Source organism: Crocodylus siamensis, chromosome 1, assembly GCF_052110815.1.
Source record: "Crocodylus siamensis isolate JL-2025a chromosome 1, ASM5211081v1, whole genome shotgun sequence".
In the NCBI taxonomy this organism is placed as follows: domain Eukaryota; kingdom Metazoa; phylum Chordata; order Crocodylia; family Crocodylidae; genus Crocodylus; species Crocodylus siamensis.
Genome location: NC_143395.1, coordinates 131,868,394 through 131,884,997, shown reverse-complemented (window position 1 = coordinate 131,884,997; position 16,604 = coordinate 131,868,394). Strand labels below are relative to the sequence as shown.

At 40.0% G+C, this 16,604-nt stretch overlaps 1 protein-coding gene across 1 annotated transcript in view; it reads left to right on the top strand.

Annotated features, from left to right (window-relative positions):
• RPS6KA2 (ribosomal protein S6 kinase A2) overlaps positions 1–16,604 on the top strand; it is a 278,994-nt gene that overhangs the window by 76,741 nt on the left and 185,649 nt on the right. Inside the window, exon 2 of the mRNA XM_090042839.1 lies at positions 16,039–16,155. Within this exon, the coding sequence (XP_089898965.1) occupies positions 16,039–16,155 (117 nt within the window). The remainder of the gene's footprint in view (positions 1–16,038; positions 16,156–16,604) is intronic.

The window sequence follows — 16,604 nt, the reverse complement described above, 5'->3', positions numbered from 1 at the left end:
CTTCTCTGGCTTCAACAGAGTTTTATGCGGGCAAAGGTTTGATGGCATCTGATGCAAAAAATGTATATGTTGGAACCTGGAAAAGATCTTTAAAGTATCTGATTTATCTCTAATTTTAGGGAAAGGAGATGCCATCTTTTTCACATTTGATCAAAGACCGAAGTCTGAAAAACTTTTTTGCCCCCAAATGACCTATTTAAGAAAAATATGAGCAACTGAAACAAGAAGCCTGAGTCTCATGCTGAAGCACTGCATGTCCCTTCTGCAATCAAAGAAGGAGCTTTCATGTAGATGTAAATAATAAGAGTGTAGCATTTAACAAATTATTAGTCATTTCTCCTCTATTTAAAACTGAAATGTTTCATTAAAGTTTTAATCTCATCCAGTTTAGTTGAAATATTACTGTTTTACCCACCACTGCTTCTTCTAGAAGCATGCCATTGCTTAGTGTTTATGATAACAGGAAGGACTTTATTGGGAAAATAAAGAAGCACTGGACTTCTACCCTTGATTAGCCAGAAGGCTGAGACATTTGATTGAATGTTTGTCTGAAATCATGTTTTAGTGTGTGTTCAGCCTTGCTCGGTAGTTCTCCCTCATTGTCTTTACATGATCTTTTCTCTTAGCTATATTTTTTAATTTTAGCTTCTAGTTGTTGACCCTGATTTAAATGCTTTCATTAACATATCATCCAATGTGCTTTATGCCACTGTTTAGTATAATTTAATTCATATAGTAACAGGCAGTAAAGATTAAACTAGTTATTTGTCGAAGATTATATACTTGAGCTGAGACTCAGTTCAATGAGTTGCAAGCCATGGCAGGTACACTTACTTAGTGGACATTTAGCAAGAGTTGGCTGATGAGTTAAAAATATGTCTTCAAGTTTAAGGGACATGAACAGCCAGCACTTGGCTCTTTAGTCTTCAGAGCGGATTAATGAGTTCATATTGGTTTCCATTCTTGTGTTGCATAAGAGCAGTAAATGATTAGATTGCTACATCTGGTCCTCACAGAGAACTCTGGCCCCAGCTCTGTTGTGGTTTTGACTGACACCTGAACCAGCTGGGTCAGATAGTGGTTTTAACTGATGCTTTCATCACAAAGGATATTATTGCATTTCAGGGAGGCTTAGATTGCGATCAGAAGCAGTTTTTTGACTCAGTGCGACTCCAGTACCGTGCTTCAGTGAAGTTAAAAAAAAAAAAAAAAAAGGGCAGGAGGGTGGCAACATCCATGTAAATCATGTTGTTGCTTTTTACTGTTAGTTCATCTTTGTTCAACAAAGCAACTGGCATGACAGAGTGTAAATAAAATGCAGAGTAGGAAAAATACCTTGAGTCTGTGCTCATTCTTTTCTCCCTGCTTGACAAATTAACCAATTTTGAAATCCAGAATGCTTTGTGATTGATTGTACAAAGGCTAGAGGCAATCCTGTACCATCTGCTGTACTGAAGCTTACGATAAATATTTGGGGCTGGAAGACTATCCAAAGAAAAACAGCACTGTGTGCAGTTTTTTCCTTTAGAGACTCAGGGAAGATAAATGTATATTCTCTGTGTCCCATTCATATCAAAGGTGCACAGATCAGTGGTTGAAACCACCTATTAGACACTGCTCCTCTTCCTCTCTTTCATTTTCTGCCCGTTCCATTGCCCACTGGTGCAGCAAGCAGGATTCTGCTGATGTTGGGCAATGTGGGTGTGCTGGTGTTGGTGGGAGATGAAATATTCAGTCCTCCCTCACAAGATGCTACATAAGGGACTGCAGAGACGCTTCAGCTATTGGGTTGTAGTAGCTACAGGGAAGCAGCTCCATGACTACCAAAAAAGAGCATTCCTTATGTATCAGTCCAGGCTGGCAGGTATAGGCAGCATGGATAATGGTTCCTGGATATGTCCATTAATACATAAGAGCAGTTAGCAATGATCAGAAGTCTGGAAAATGTGATCTGGGGGGAAAGATTGAAAGAACTGTGTTTGTTTCTTATAGGGAAGAAAAGAACAAGGGGAAGCATGATACTGGTCTTAAAATATGTTTTTAAAAAAAGCCAAAGAAGCAGGCCATTAACTGTTCTTCATATCCCCTGGCAATAAAACAAGAAGTGGTGGGTTCAAATTGCTACGGGAGAAAATTAGGCTGGACATTTGGAAAAAGAATTCACAACTGTAAGGAGGGTTAAGCGCTGGAGTAGATTATCAGAAAGGTTGTGGAATCCCTGTCGTGGGAGATTTTTTTAAAGAGCTAGCTAGACAAACTGTCAGGAATAGTGTAAGTAGGTTGGTCTTGCCTTGGGAGGGGTTTGGGTCCATTCCAGCTGTGTGGGTTTTTTTTCTGCTTCTACAAAATCTTTCTTTGCCATGGATTTTACCCTGCAGATGGATATTTGTGTTCTCAGAAGAGCTTGTGCATTTACACTATTCTCTCTAGTTTCAGTAAAACCATTTGGAGTACATATTAATGTTTTATGAAACCTTTCAGTAGTTACCATGCTGATTTGCCACAACGAGTTTTAAGTTACAGCTAAGAAAGTTTCAGATGTTTGCAGGCACATTAAATATACATGGCAGGGACATGTTAATCTTGGTTTGACATTTTTCATGACTTGAAGGAGTGCAAGGAAATCTTTGTACTGGGAGCAGTACAATGAGATTGTTCTTCAGACAGAATGCTCAATAAATTAGGGTGTATTACACTATAGCACTTTTATCTGATGGGGCTGTCTTCCATTAATGTCAGTGATGACCACATACCCTTGCCTTCAGCAGGATTTCCATGAGTGGAGTGGCTGCAACATGGAACCAAGTGTAAAGGCACCTCATGCCCTTTACACATTATACTTTGAGCTGCTCAAATGTTGCTTGGTGTTAGTGCTAGCTCAGTTTTGGAGCAGGGACACCTTAAGGCTGAAAACCTTTTCTGATCATCACCTACCTACACAGCTGTGACTTGCCGCTAGAGGGCTGGTGAGTGGGAGCCAGGTTAGGAGCTACTACAGGGCAAGTGAGCCAGGACAGGCTTCTCTCCCTGCTCTAGGTGGGGTGAGAAGGGTTGGGGAGAGTTGAAATGGGGGTGAAAAGGAAATGGGGGTGGTGGAAGGGTGGTGAAATGAAGGAAGTCAGCCACTGAAAGATAAAATAAAAAGTGAAAAAAAATTAAGAAGAAATAAAGAAGTAAATTAAATAAGGCCTTATGTTTTAATGAATTGGGATGTGGGATTGGGGTGTGGGATGCATCACTTGTGTTTCCTGGAGTGGCTGGGAGGTGGGACTAGTGAGGGAAGGCGCTTTTGGGGGAGCTACTGCCCCTGACCTGGGAAGGAAGCCCCAGCTCATGGGGACCTGATTCAGCCCCTTACCTTGTTCTTGCTTCAGCCCTGCCTTAGACTCTGCTCCTGGACCCGCCTGTGCTCCATGGCCTAGCTAGCTGGCATGTGCCCTGCTGGCTGCTTGCAGAGGGTTGCAGCCCTGGGGGTGGGACGGTCACGCCCGGGGGAGGGGGGATTGGCTTAGTACCAGAATTGCCCCTTGGATCGTAGAGTTCAGGGGGTGGAAAGCTTGTTTACACAGAACAGGAGGGTGTGGGAGGAGACACTGCACCCTGGGATGCTGGAGGACTGCAACTTGGGTGGCTCATTTGTGTGGAGTGGCCACACATTAATGAACAGGAGCTGGGTAACATGGATCTGAGATAAACCTGTCCTGGAGTGGCATAACTTTAAAACATCTAAAATGTGCTTAAAACCAGTTTCAGGTGTTAATGTATGGACAATCCAGGCATTTAAGCTTCAGGAGCGGCCTAAAATTTATGTCTAACAAGGCCCTCAGTGTAAATGCAAATCAGGTCCCCACCCTATTACAAATACACAGTAGGTAAAACTACAAACAAGCTTTATTTTAAGGCCATATTTAGCACTTCTGTGGCTAGGTTAGCACAGTTTTTGGTTTTAAAATTAGCAGGCTCACTCCAAAGACCAAATAAGATTTTGTGTGCTAAGGTTCAGTAAAATATAATTCAGTAAAAAGATTTTTTTTTTTTTGTGATTTCTTAGTTGGTCTAATAAAAGGTATCATCTCTGAACCAAGAGTTCTAGAGGTTTGCATTTCTTTATGATTCAGTAAATACTTTAAAATGTTTTTGAGTTATACCTTTCTTAAAATTTTCCCAGATTAGTAATTGCAACTCATTTCTAAGTACTAACAGTCTTACTTTCTCTAATCCCTCTAACCTCGTTACTTCATTGCTGTGATTACAGCTCTGAATGTGTTGGGGAGTCCAGGTATTCAGGTTGTAGGCATACTGGTCTAGAGGCAAAAGGAATCAGAACTCGTGGTAGAGGTGATATCTTTTATTAGACCAATTAGATTGTTGCAAAAATCTAGTTGGTCTAATAAAAGATATCACCTCTACCATGAGTTCCAAGTCGTTTGGGCAGTCCAGGGGCTGTTTCTCTATAACAGGTGGAAGAAGAGTTGGGGAAGGAAGGACCTGTGGTTCTATCCTTCCATATTTCCACACAGCAGCCCAGAAAGTTGGCTATGTGTATGGGCAAGGATATGCCACTGTATAAAAAATGTGGTATTGCCCTCCTCCCCGGTGTGAGCAGAAAACAGGGCAAGACTTTGACTCTGCAGCTCTGCCCTTCCCTTCACTCTGGGCAGGCTATAAAATCAGTGTCTAGCCCCTGTGGTTTGGTGTTACCTGTGTTATCAGTTGTAAAACTTCCCAATTCATTCTGAAGTCTAATGAAAATGGGTTGTTCATAAATAGCAGTGGGGGATCTCAAACTGAACTAAAGTTTGTGCTTCAACATTTTGTAATTAAACCTGGAAATTTTCCACTTCTTGTGGAGAAGTAAACAACACCATCACCAGTACCTCACTAATCTGACAGTGACTATATAGCACTGCTTGAGTGCTGTCTCCACAGATGTGTAGGTGGTTGTTAAGGGTGTGAATAGGCATATATCACACTTGTCACTGGCTGCAGTGCCTAATTTGTTATAAAAAGAGCCATAGTAGTTTGTGTAGTCCTTTACCAGGCTCATCAGTCCCAAGTTGCCAGGTCTCCCTCCCAACTGCATCTGCTATGTTAGTGAGTCCCTTGCATGAAATGATTTGATTACACTAGATGATTAAAAGGATTCTGCAGGCAGGGGACTGTGGACTGGACAATGTGCATAAATTCCACGACACTTGTTACACCCCTGAGCTTTGGATGTGGAAATTAAGACGCATGTGAAAGCTGAGACCCCCTTTCAGAACTAAAATGACTCTTTACTGTGCTTCTTCTATTTGATTTGTTAACAGATTTGATTACTCCCAAACCATCCCCCCCTTCCACTTGTGTGTGGGTGCATACAAAGCCATACTCTCCTCTTACCTCTGCTTTATCTCTGTTTCCTTTCCTTTCCTTGGTCTTTTACCTTCCTTCATCTCTGCTTGCATTCCTCTGCCACTTCTGCTTTCTTTCTCTACCTTTCTCCCTTTTCAGTTGCCCTAATATAAACAGTCTCTTACCTGTTGTTATATCAGTGACACTCATTGTTGTGCTTATCTCATCTGGGATTTCCTACTCACTCAAACTCAAAACTGAACTTTCTAATGCTTTCTATTACTGTGGGCAAAACTCACTGTTGTCCCTACTTCTAAGGCTCAGAGCATGGGTGTCCTCTTTGTTCACACAATCTCCATTAACACAATTCTGTCCCTATATGCAGGTGGTTGCTAAAGTCTTGTCACCTTTTTTTTTTGAGTAGTATCCCTATATCCCCCCATATGCGCTCTGTCCCTAATATATAAGTGTATCCTTTGCTCTGTTCCAAAATGCTGGTCCACCATACTTCACATTTTTTTTCTGCTTTAAATACTGAAACCATCCTCTGTGCTTCAGTGTCATCATCACCCTTAGCCTTCAGTTCCTTCTTTGGGTTTCCAAACTATAAAAAATGACATGAAACTATGTGAGTATAACTGCTTCTGTGATAGCCTTCTTCTGCACCCCCCATCCCTCTCTAATACAGTACAACTGAACTGTTACAACATAGTTTTCCATTAACTTATTCATAGTGTTGTGCAAAGCTGTAAGCATAGACCGAGCACTAGTTAATGCTTAATTGTACAATTTGGGATTGTTGCTAGATGACATGTCAGACGGTTGCTTCTCTCACTGAGGACCTCAAAGTTACCATATCATGCAAGCGAACCCTAAATAGCAAAATATTGTGTTGTTGTTTGCTCCTTTCCCCTCTTTAAACTCTCTTGAGTTGCAAATTGAGTCGAATTTCAGATTCTCTTCTGATCCCTTCATGCCTGCATTCTGCCATGAACTTTGGACCTTTCCCTGGGTTTGCAGTTTACAGATGACCTAATTCTTAAAAAAAATCAAAATCAAAATCACTATGTAGCTGTACAGTTGCATCATTACAGTATCCTTTATTTGCTGTACTAGGATGTCATGGTGAGCAGTTACCCTTTATCCCAGTCACCTGAGAAGTGCAGACAATTGTGGCAAACACTTTCCTTAAGCTGTTTATCTGCCAAATGCAGCTGGAGCTTCCATTTTATTTCACAGTCCCATGCACTAGTAAAACATCAACCAGGTGTTTATTCCAGGCCTCAAAGTAGCAGAATACTGGAATACTCCACGAACTGGAGCCTTTTGATAGTATTAGCGTTTCCTAAATGATTAGCGCCCTGAATGTATTGCATCTTTGCCTACGCTCCTAACACCAGGATAGCTGATTGCCCTCCTAATCCTTTTAATGTATTTATCCTCACAACACACTTGTGAGGTAGGAACGTTTTGTTAGTTTTACAGGTGGAAGACTAAGGCCCAAAAAACCTGGTTTGCCCAAAGTTAGGCAGAAAGTCTGTGCGGGAGCAGAGACTTGAATCAACCTGGCAGAAAACATAAAATCTGATGCTGCTCCAGTGTGTATAGCACACACGAGTCAGGGTAAATTTCCAACAGTAGCATAACTAGGAGTGGGTGAGTGGGACACATCCTAGGTGCCAGTAGAGTGACCACTTGGAAGCTTGCACAGTGGTGGCAGCCAGGATGCAGGGTGTGCTCGGTATTCTTCCTTTCTTCCCCTTGACAACATATTTGCCCAGGACACTGGAAGTGCTAGTAGTGCCTCTGATTTCCAAGGTCCGATCCCTTTAAAATGTTGGAACTCTACCAAAGAAGACAGACAGATATGACGTGGGTGAGCAAGCTGTGGTCACAGCAGAGGGCGGTGTTCCTGGAAGATTCTTTAGCAGAGAAGATGCGTTTACAGAAGACCAAAAAAAGTTGTTTAAAAAACTGCTGCATTTTATTAAAACAACCCCTTGTTCTGGGAACTGTGACACATGCACTTTAGGTGGTGTTGACAGACAGGGTCAGCTGGGAAAAGAACAAGCTTTGAATGGGTCGGTAGGAAGTTACTTATTTAGCTCTTCAAAGTTTTCATTGTGGTGGGGGGGAGTCTTCATATTGGTCTGGGGTTGATTTTTTTTTTCCCCCCAACCCCCATCCCCCCATCCATTTTCCCATTGTTATCATTTAGTGTGCTCAGACTGGAGGAGGACAGCTGAGAGACGTTCCTTTCCCGTGAAGTCGTGGGATGAGGAAAAATGGCATATGTTTGTTGAAAATAATTCATGTGCCTGCTTTCTGAACCAGCAGGGGCTTGTACCTGCTGTGTTGTAGTTGTTGAGTATATGCAGTGGCATTTTATAAAAACCATCATATAATGAATGGTCTCTGCCTTTTGCTTGTACAAAATCATTGTGTTGGAGAGAGAAAAAGAGAAGGCACTCCATAATGACAAAGGCTATTACTAGCCAAGTGCATGCTGTATGCACAGATCAGGGAACTGTCTAAATCTGAGTGTTTTACTGACTCCTCGGTAAGAACCAACAGCTGTGGAGTGAACTGCAGATGTGTTTGCAAGAAGCGTCAATTCCTGCTCTGACCAGAGCTGCCCTTGCTTATCCCACACTCTCTGCCTCTGACCTTGGAGCAGTTGAAGCTTTAAAAGAAGTAGAGGTATAAAACTCAAGCTCTGGCATTCCAGCCTCTTCTGTGTAAAATCAGAACCTAAAAAAACAGCATTTTTTTAAACTACAGCATCACTTCTGAAGGCTTTAGTCAACTTTTGTAGATGTCATGATACTGTGTTGATGGAATATCACTACTAGGAGCACTATGAAATGCATTTCTAAAGTGTAACATTTATTTCTTCTAGAATGAAAGGCAAGGATTCTTTTGTAATAACTTTATTGGACCAAATATATAGCTGGGAGAGGTGTTCGACAATGTTATGTTTCTTGTACAGACTCACGGTGTAGTCTGGCTCCCTTACTCTTCCTGGTGTAGATTTTCCATTGTAAACAGTGAATTTCAGTATCTTTTGTGTTGTAGTAGGGTTGGACTATTGTTGTAGCTGTGAATGCAGTCTCAGTTGCCTGGCATTCTTAGGTCACCATATAGCTTTTCAGGTCACATGCTCACCTTCAAAAACATGACTTATCGGAGTATATTGGGAATTAATACCACAAGTTGCCTCAAGTCCTTTCAAAGATGCAAACCAGTAATACTTAGATGAATGCTCCTGTTCTTACTTGTTGTATCACAGAGTGGCATTATTGAGTTCTTATCCTTTAAGAGGGTGACTCACTTCAAGACTGTTTTTTCTTAAAAAATTCTCAAATGTGTTTGAATATTCGTGGATTGCCACTGTATGAATAAGACTAGCTAACTGTACTTTCTTGGGAGGCCAAATGGTTGCACATTTGTTCTGTTCTTTTAACTCTTTGCTTCAGTATTATTTTTTACAATCAAAAAATAGGTCAAACTCAAACTTGAGTTGGTTCCCTAACCCTGGACCTCCTCAAGTCAATCCAGCAGAATGCAGCTGTGTTTTGGTTCTTGTGGTTTCTCTTGAAGCCCTGCTTTGGCTTGAAGGTTTGATTTTAATTGGGTTCACCTGAATCCTGGTTATTAAAAAGAAAAAAAAAATTTAAAAGTATAAAATATTCTACTTGGCTTTTCACTGAATCACGTGAAACTCTATATTTCACATAGCTTAAAGAAAACCTTAGAATCATCCAAGCTGAAAATCATTACATAAACTTAGGCTGAGTTCCCAGCTAATAATAAAAAACCCAGCAAGTCAAGTTCTTATTATTGGAGGTTTGAGTGTATGCTTCTGTGTTTATTAAATGATGAAGTTGTTGCCTAATTTTAAGTACACATTGTAGCTTGTGTCAAGAAACATGAAGAAGCTTTAAAACTAGAAAGGGCCATTTATAAACATTTAGTCTGACCTCCTACATACTAATAGGAGGTGAAAATAACCAGTTCCTGAAATAAGTCTAAATAGAAATGGGATAAGAAGGAAACAGGTATGGAGTAAAGTAAGTCTGGGGTAGCGGGGAAGGGCGTGTCAGGTATTTTCCCTTTGGGAAGAGTCCTATAGAACTTGGGTTCTATAGGGCTGACTCAATAGGGCTTTACAGAAACAGAATTAAAGAGAGACATGTTAGTGTTCTCCAATTAATGTTTGGTAAGGATTATTGACCCACCTGATGGGCTTCTACACAAAGGGTACAGTTTTCTGTTAATGTCTGTAGGATGATTTTGAAAAGTCCCATTTCAAGATTATCTCTTCCTACTAAAATACTATAAGGTATTTTCTGTACCAAAATTCTGTACAAGTTCCTGAAGTATTGTCAGCCTCCTTATACTACTTATGCATTAACAGGCCAACTTGAGATTTGGCACAATTTCCATGGCTTCCTTGCAAGCTGTATATACTTAGACAAGAGTACAATCTGTCCACTGTTGATGCAACAAATATTTAAACTGATGTTTATGGTCTTAATGCCCAGTTTACATCAGTTCACAATAGGGTAAAAGACAGGCCTGTTTTATAAACCATTCATCACTGGTGTTTTCTTTTAGAAATTCTCACTTCAGCTGTTAGAGTTTGACTTGGGTTTGCTAGCAGAAGTGTTTCATTTATTCCATGAATACCTGTCCTCAGAGAACTGAATTGAGGCCAGTAATTTGTTTTAGGTACTAGGTGGCACTTGAATTGTCTTTGATTTGACACTAAAATTGTTCCCTAGTAACCCAAGCCAAATTGGAACCCGTAAAATCAAGGTCAAAAGCTTCACTTACTGATATCAATAACTTGTCTCATCTACTGTGCACATCAGAAAGTTTGTTTTTAGAGAGGATTTCAACTAAATCAGTTTGTTCATACATTAAATAACAGTGTTGCTACAGCATATTGCTTTGTCTGTGATACTTGGAAGTGATTGGTCATGATTTGACATGTGATTTGAAATTGATGGATTCTGTATCTTAAATCAGGGATTTGGGTCACCTCCTCACCTGAAGGATGAGGTCACTGAAAGTAGAAAACTGAGGTGAGCTTCAAAGTTTTTCAGGAAGTAACTTCTCCAAGCTGCTGGCTAGGGGCTGTGGTGCAGGCAGGGCATAAGACTGCTTATTTGAAGAGCGAAGAATCACTGCAGATATATAGACAATTTTTACAGGTACTCCATGTGCCTCTTCCCCCAACACACAGCAATGCAAGGAGGAGTTATGTTGCAATTGGATGTGTTCCCTATGGTTGCTCACAGGCAGCCATGGAGTTGTTCTTTCTCTAAGGTTTGTGTGTAAAATAAATAAGTAAATAAATAAAAATCTGGGGACGAAACTGAGAATGCTGCTATGGAGAGGAGCTAGTTCCTACCTTTGCATTTTCCTGAGCTCCAAAGCAGGAGCATCTGCATTATCCACCTGTGCACAGGGCAAAGAAAATATGTTCTCATATTTCACAAAGGATGGTACACTTGCAGAAAAGTAGTTTCATTTTCATTCAAATCCTTCAGGGTGCACTGGGAATCCAAAAGTCCTACTGATTTTAGTAGGATTTTCAGGGTATGCAGTAGTGTAATGCCAAGCCTTAAATCATCGGCTTCCCTTTCCTACACTAGGCAGACAGGCACTCCGCTCTTTCAGATTTCATAGGCATTGGGGCTGGAAGGGACCTAGCAAGATCATCTTCTGTCATCAAGGATTCAGGCTCATCTCCCTGTGTGCACATTTGCGTGCGTGTGGTTATATCACATGATTTCTGCAGGCCGCTGATAACATCCATTTTACTTATGTCACTATTTGGATCCTCTGTTTTGTGCAAACTTAAATATTTACTGAAGTTTATAGAAGATTTAACTCAGTTGAAGTCAGGCGCATCCTTTTGTGTCAGCAGGGGGCAGAAGGACAGGCCACTATATCCACAGCTGTTGGCAGATGGAACAGTGTAACTTTTTAATTTCGGTTCATCCAGTGAATCAAAACCCACATTGAAAATTCTGCCTGTGAGATTTCATCAGCAAGAAATCCTGTGTGCTGAGATCCCCTCCTCATTATGTGTGCCAATAATGGTACACCACAACTGGATCCATTGTCCGCTGAAGGTAATGGAAGGTACAACCCTACCTTATGCCTGATTTCAGACTAACACTCTCTATGCTAATGGCAAGGTTCCCTTTGACTTCAGTTGGTGTTGGTCTAGGCCATCAGATCTTCCTCCAAGACTTGCTTTGCCATCCCCTCAAATTTATATTGTTGCAGATCTGGGTTTAGGAGGGTAGAGAAATTACACCTTTCCTCTGCTGCTAGTTAATTTTTAACTAATAACTAGTCCCATATTTGTGATACAGTTAAGAATCTTTTCTTTATTCTGCATTGATTTTGGGGGGTTATCAATCCAGAAATTTGTCTCAAAAGTTCTGTAGCTTGTACATACTGGCTGCATCTACACGAGATGTTGACTGTAGTTGTTACTAGTGTTACCGCACAGTACTGTCCCTGCATAGTTTCTTGGTGACGCTGACTGTGCAGTAGCTTGTTACTACTGTGCAATAGCATCACATGGGTGGAGTAGCATCACACTTCATGCCATGTGATGCTACTGCACAGCAATAATGAGCTACTGAACAGTCAGTGTCTTGTATAGACATGACCAGTGAGTGAAAGTCACCTTGACTGTAATGAGCAACCTCTGACACAGAGTTATATAATTGATTAAATATCATTTGCTTTCTTCACCTTGGCCACAGTGCTGCCAGTTCTGATAGTATTGAGTGATACCTGGTTATACAAATAATACAAATGCTTTCAGTGGGAGTGCTCCCAAATTAAGGTGCAGTGTGAGCATCACATGCAGCTGTGAATTAAGCTAAACTGCACTGGTTAAAAAGAGAGAGAGAACACCCATGAGGTAAGTTGTAAGGTATAGCTCACTGTGATAAAGCCTAGGGGAATCTGGTTCTCACCCATCCACTAATCCAGTTCAGAGTTTGGCCCTGATTAATTGTATCAGAGAAATGAAGTGCTCTAGCAAGTACTACGTATTGTGCTCTGTTAAGAAAGAGTGAATTCGGAAGACATGATGGGGTAAAAATCAAATCAATAAATAGTTTATATAAACACCCATCCACACATGTGCATACAGAGGCTCTTTTAATAACTATTGTTCAAATGTTGATGACATTTACAGTGAGACAGTTAGCTGTGTTAGTCTGAAGTCAGTCAGAAGGTAGGGTAGATACACACCTTTATAGACTAGCTAAATAAAATACATACAGAAAGCACTACCTTTTGTGAGCCCAAGTTTACTTCATCAGATGCTGTGAAAGGCTGTGCAGAAAGCAGAGTTTAAGGAGAGAGAAATTAGAATATAAAAGACAAGGGAAAGAGAGAGAGAGAGATAGGGGAGGAGGGCAATGCTAAGAGAAAAGCAAATGAGCAGTAAACCCAGAAAAACCAAGCGGGTCACAAAAGATAATTCAGGTAATGAATAAGAATCCATAGTCCCTGTTTAAACCATACTAACACAGTCCAGTTTGTGGATGATATCTCATTCCAATTTCCTGTTCAAACTGATCTTAAATTTGTTTTTGCCTGAGAACAGCAATCCTGAGGTCAGTGATATAGTGTCCAAGGAGATTAAAGTGTTCTGCCCCAGGCTTCTGTGTCTTTCTGCAGATGACGTCAGATCAGTGTTTATTCATTCTTATACATAGGTCACCCTGAAGCTCCTGCATTGTAAAAATACATATAATGCACTGTTCAGTTAAAGAATTAACCACCATTAAACTTTTTTTTTTCCCGAATAACTTGTCTTCAAAAGACTCCTGGTTCATTGTGTAGTGAAATGATAAGCTGTATTCCCAGCCAACTACTTGCAAGATTACATTTTCCTATCTAAACATGAATTATTTTATAGAGGAAAAGAACTTTTAGCTTCCTTTTAGTAATGCATTCTATTGTAATTAGAACTAGTTTATAGTTCTATGATGTTTTCCTTTTAAGGTGGGTTTGAATACTCGTTGGAGCTCAACTGAATTTTTTATAGTGTTATTTTTAGCCTTCATTTCAGCTTCCATTCTTCACATCCATGAACAAAGTTCCAGGTTGCTAATGCCATGTGTAGTCTGCTTATCTAAAGATATGATTCTTGGATTGTCCATGGCCTCTCTCTTTGAATCACCAGGGAATTGCTATAATCTCACCAGTACATAGGAACTTCACTGCCAAAGCAAATGTTTTTGAGCCTCCATTTTGTATCGGGTTGAATACCTCCTCTTCCTATTCCCCCAGCTGTCATTGTATTCAGCTGATCTTGGGGAAGCTGGCACCTCCCAGGGACTGGCCCTATAGTAATATGAAATTGTGGCTTAATGCTTTGCTGCCTCAGTTAATTTTCCACTTCCAGTTTTTTCTTCCTTATACACCTGTATTTCAGTATCAGCAATGTAATATGCTGGAGCTTGAAGTCTCCAAGTGATTCTGGAAATGTTCACAGGCTCAAATAGTCTTTTCAAGTTTGCACTTGATTTTAGTGACAAAAAGATGCATCAAAATGTTAATCAGATGCCAACAACCATTTTTGGGCAACTGACCAACAGTATAGACATAGTGTTGACTTGCCATTATTGGCATAGCTAGTGACCCTTGTGTTCTTCCATTCTTTCTGCTCCATTTTAGTAAGGAGGCCAATTATAGAAATAGCCAAGAACATTCTGCTTGCTTATAAGAACACAGCAGGCAGATATGAGAGGTAACTTGATGTACCTTTGAGCAATTTGAAATTAAGCCAAAGTAAAGCAGAATAATCTTCCATAGGAAGTGGTCTAAACCTTATTGTTTGAGGCATTTAGAACTAGCCTAGACAAGTCAAATAAGCTAATAGAGGTTGGGAGGGGGGGCATTATTCATCTCTAAAATCTGTGATCCTCGGATTAAAAGGGTAGATCTAATTTTTTGTGTAGAATTTCCTCTTAAACAATCTCTTTTCTCTGATGTTAATTAAATTGTTTTGTGATTAAAATCCTGGCTTATTAAAAAGTTATGAATTAATTATGCACTGTTATTCCCGGAGAATAATAGATTTTGCTAATATTCTTTCAGCCAACAAAATTAGCACCATTTTAAGGATTCAGTCCCTGGAACTAAGAATTCAAGGTAAAATAGTAGTATAACAGAAAATAAGCATAAGGTTGTAGGTATATGATGCTTCAGTTCTCTATGGAATCATTTTCAGTCTGTCCATTTATAGTTTTAATCTGCTAACAAAGCTTGAATGAATAGGGAACACTGAAGTTGAAATTCTGGTCCCAAAAAGTCAATTAGAGTTTTGCTTTGGGCTTCAAGGAAAGAAGATTTCATCCAGGGTGTTTTGCAGGCAGAAGGAATGTTTAGTGAAGAGAGGAGTCAGAAAGATGTCAGTTTGATGTGAATTAAAGTAGGATTGGTTTTGTATGTACAAAGTTTTGTCTGTGGAATGATTTGCAGAATCAAAACATGAGTACATTTGGATCCATCTCCCATTTCATCTAGATTTGGACAGAGGATTTTGGTTTTAGACAATTTCTATATGATACACATCTTAGCAAAAATATGGGATTATTTGGGTTTATTAAGTCAAACTTTTTTTAGTTCAGATCCAATACACAGTTGATCCAAACACCAAAGTTTAGGTACTCACAAATGTTTCTGTTTAGCCTCTCTATTCTTCCTTAATATAGCTGTGTGTTTTGCTAAATTACATTTTAGTTTGTTTTATTAATTCTATACTGTGGGAACATACAAACATGGGGCAAAAAAAGAACAACAGGTTTGTCGCATGCAGAGATGAGACAGGCAATCCATCTGCATTGATTTTGACTATGAGCAAATGCTATGAAATACACTGTCATATGTGAGGATCAAAAATGATTGGTTTGTAGGAAGTCTTGCATCTAATAAAGTATCTAATAAAGAGCACTGTCATAATTTTTTTTTAAAAAAACACATGCAGACGGTGAGTTTGAGATGCTTCTGAGGCTCATACTGGCTAAAATGAGTTTTATGCAAATCAGATTTGAGTTAGGTAAAACTACACAATACAGAGTATCATAGTAGTAATCGCAGCAAATTTAGAGCCCCATCTTGGCCACCTCTTGCATTATGTGGAATGCCCTCATTCTACCAAGGTCACAGATTCGATCCCCAGTTGAAATAGATGATCTCTTGAGATCCATTCCAGCTTTATTTCTCTTTGATAATTTGACTTAAGAGGAACTCACTGAATACCTTGGCACATGAGAGTCTTTGTGAGATTTCAATAAATCCAGGCAGGCAGTTATTTCATAAACACATTTTGTTTTGTGCTGCTGCTAATTTACTTAGAGAAAGCATTCACCTATCATTAAGTGTGGAAGCTTGTACTTCAAAACAGGGCTGTCCAGCTAGCAGCCCGCAGGCCACATGTGGCCCACAAACAGATAACATTTGACCCAACAGCAACTGCCTTTCTCACTCGGTTGATGATAATAGAAATCCTAACACATAGTTCGTATTAGAAAAGGCATCCTTCTTACTATCTGAAGTTTCTGACAATTGGTAGCTTAATGTGATAGATTTTAAATAAGCATTGTGTTCTTTTCACTTGTCATAATAGCTTTAATGTTTTATTTGTCCTTTCTTTTACAGGAAGAAGGGATAGTGAAAGAAATAGACATCAGTCATCATGTAAAGGAAGGTTTTGAAAAAGCGGATCCGTCACAGTTTGAGTTGCTGAAAGTATTGGGACAAGGTTCTTATGGAAAGGTAAGTGTACTGTATGTTGTCATTTGAAACAGCAAAACATAGTTAACCAAGTTAGTCTGAAGGTAGGCAGAAGGCAGTGCAGGGTGGCCACCTTACAGACCACTCAAGCATTGGCAAAATATATCATCATGGCCCTAACTGTGATTTGAACTGCATTAGTGCCACCCAATCGAAATAAATTAAGCTGCAAAGACAGAAGAACAGAGTGAACCCTTTCCTTTAAAAAAAACACTCTTTGCTTTTTCCTGAAATCCATAAATGAGTTGAGTTGGGTAATATGGACCTGGGCCTGATCATACACTCAACTTGAGTGTTGGGGCTGATCCAGAGCAGATGCAGTAGCATGGTCCCAACTGCTTTCAGACCTTGCTGTGGGAGCTACAGCCAGGGACTTAAAGTCCCAAAGCACATAAGAATCCTTCCCCTCTTAGCAACCCCTCCCTACCCCA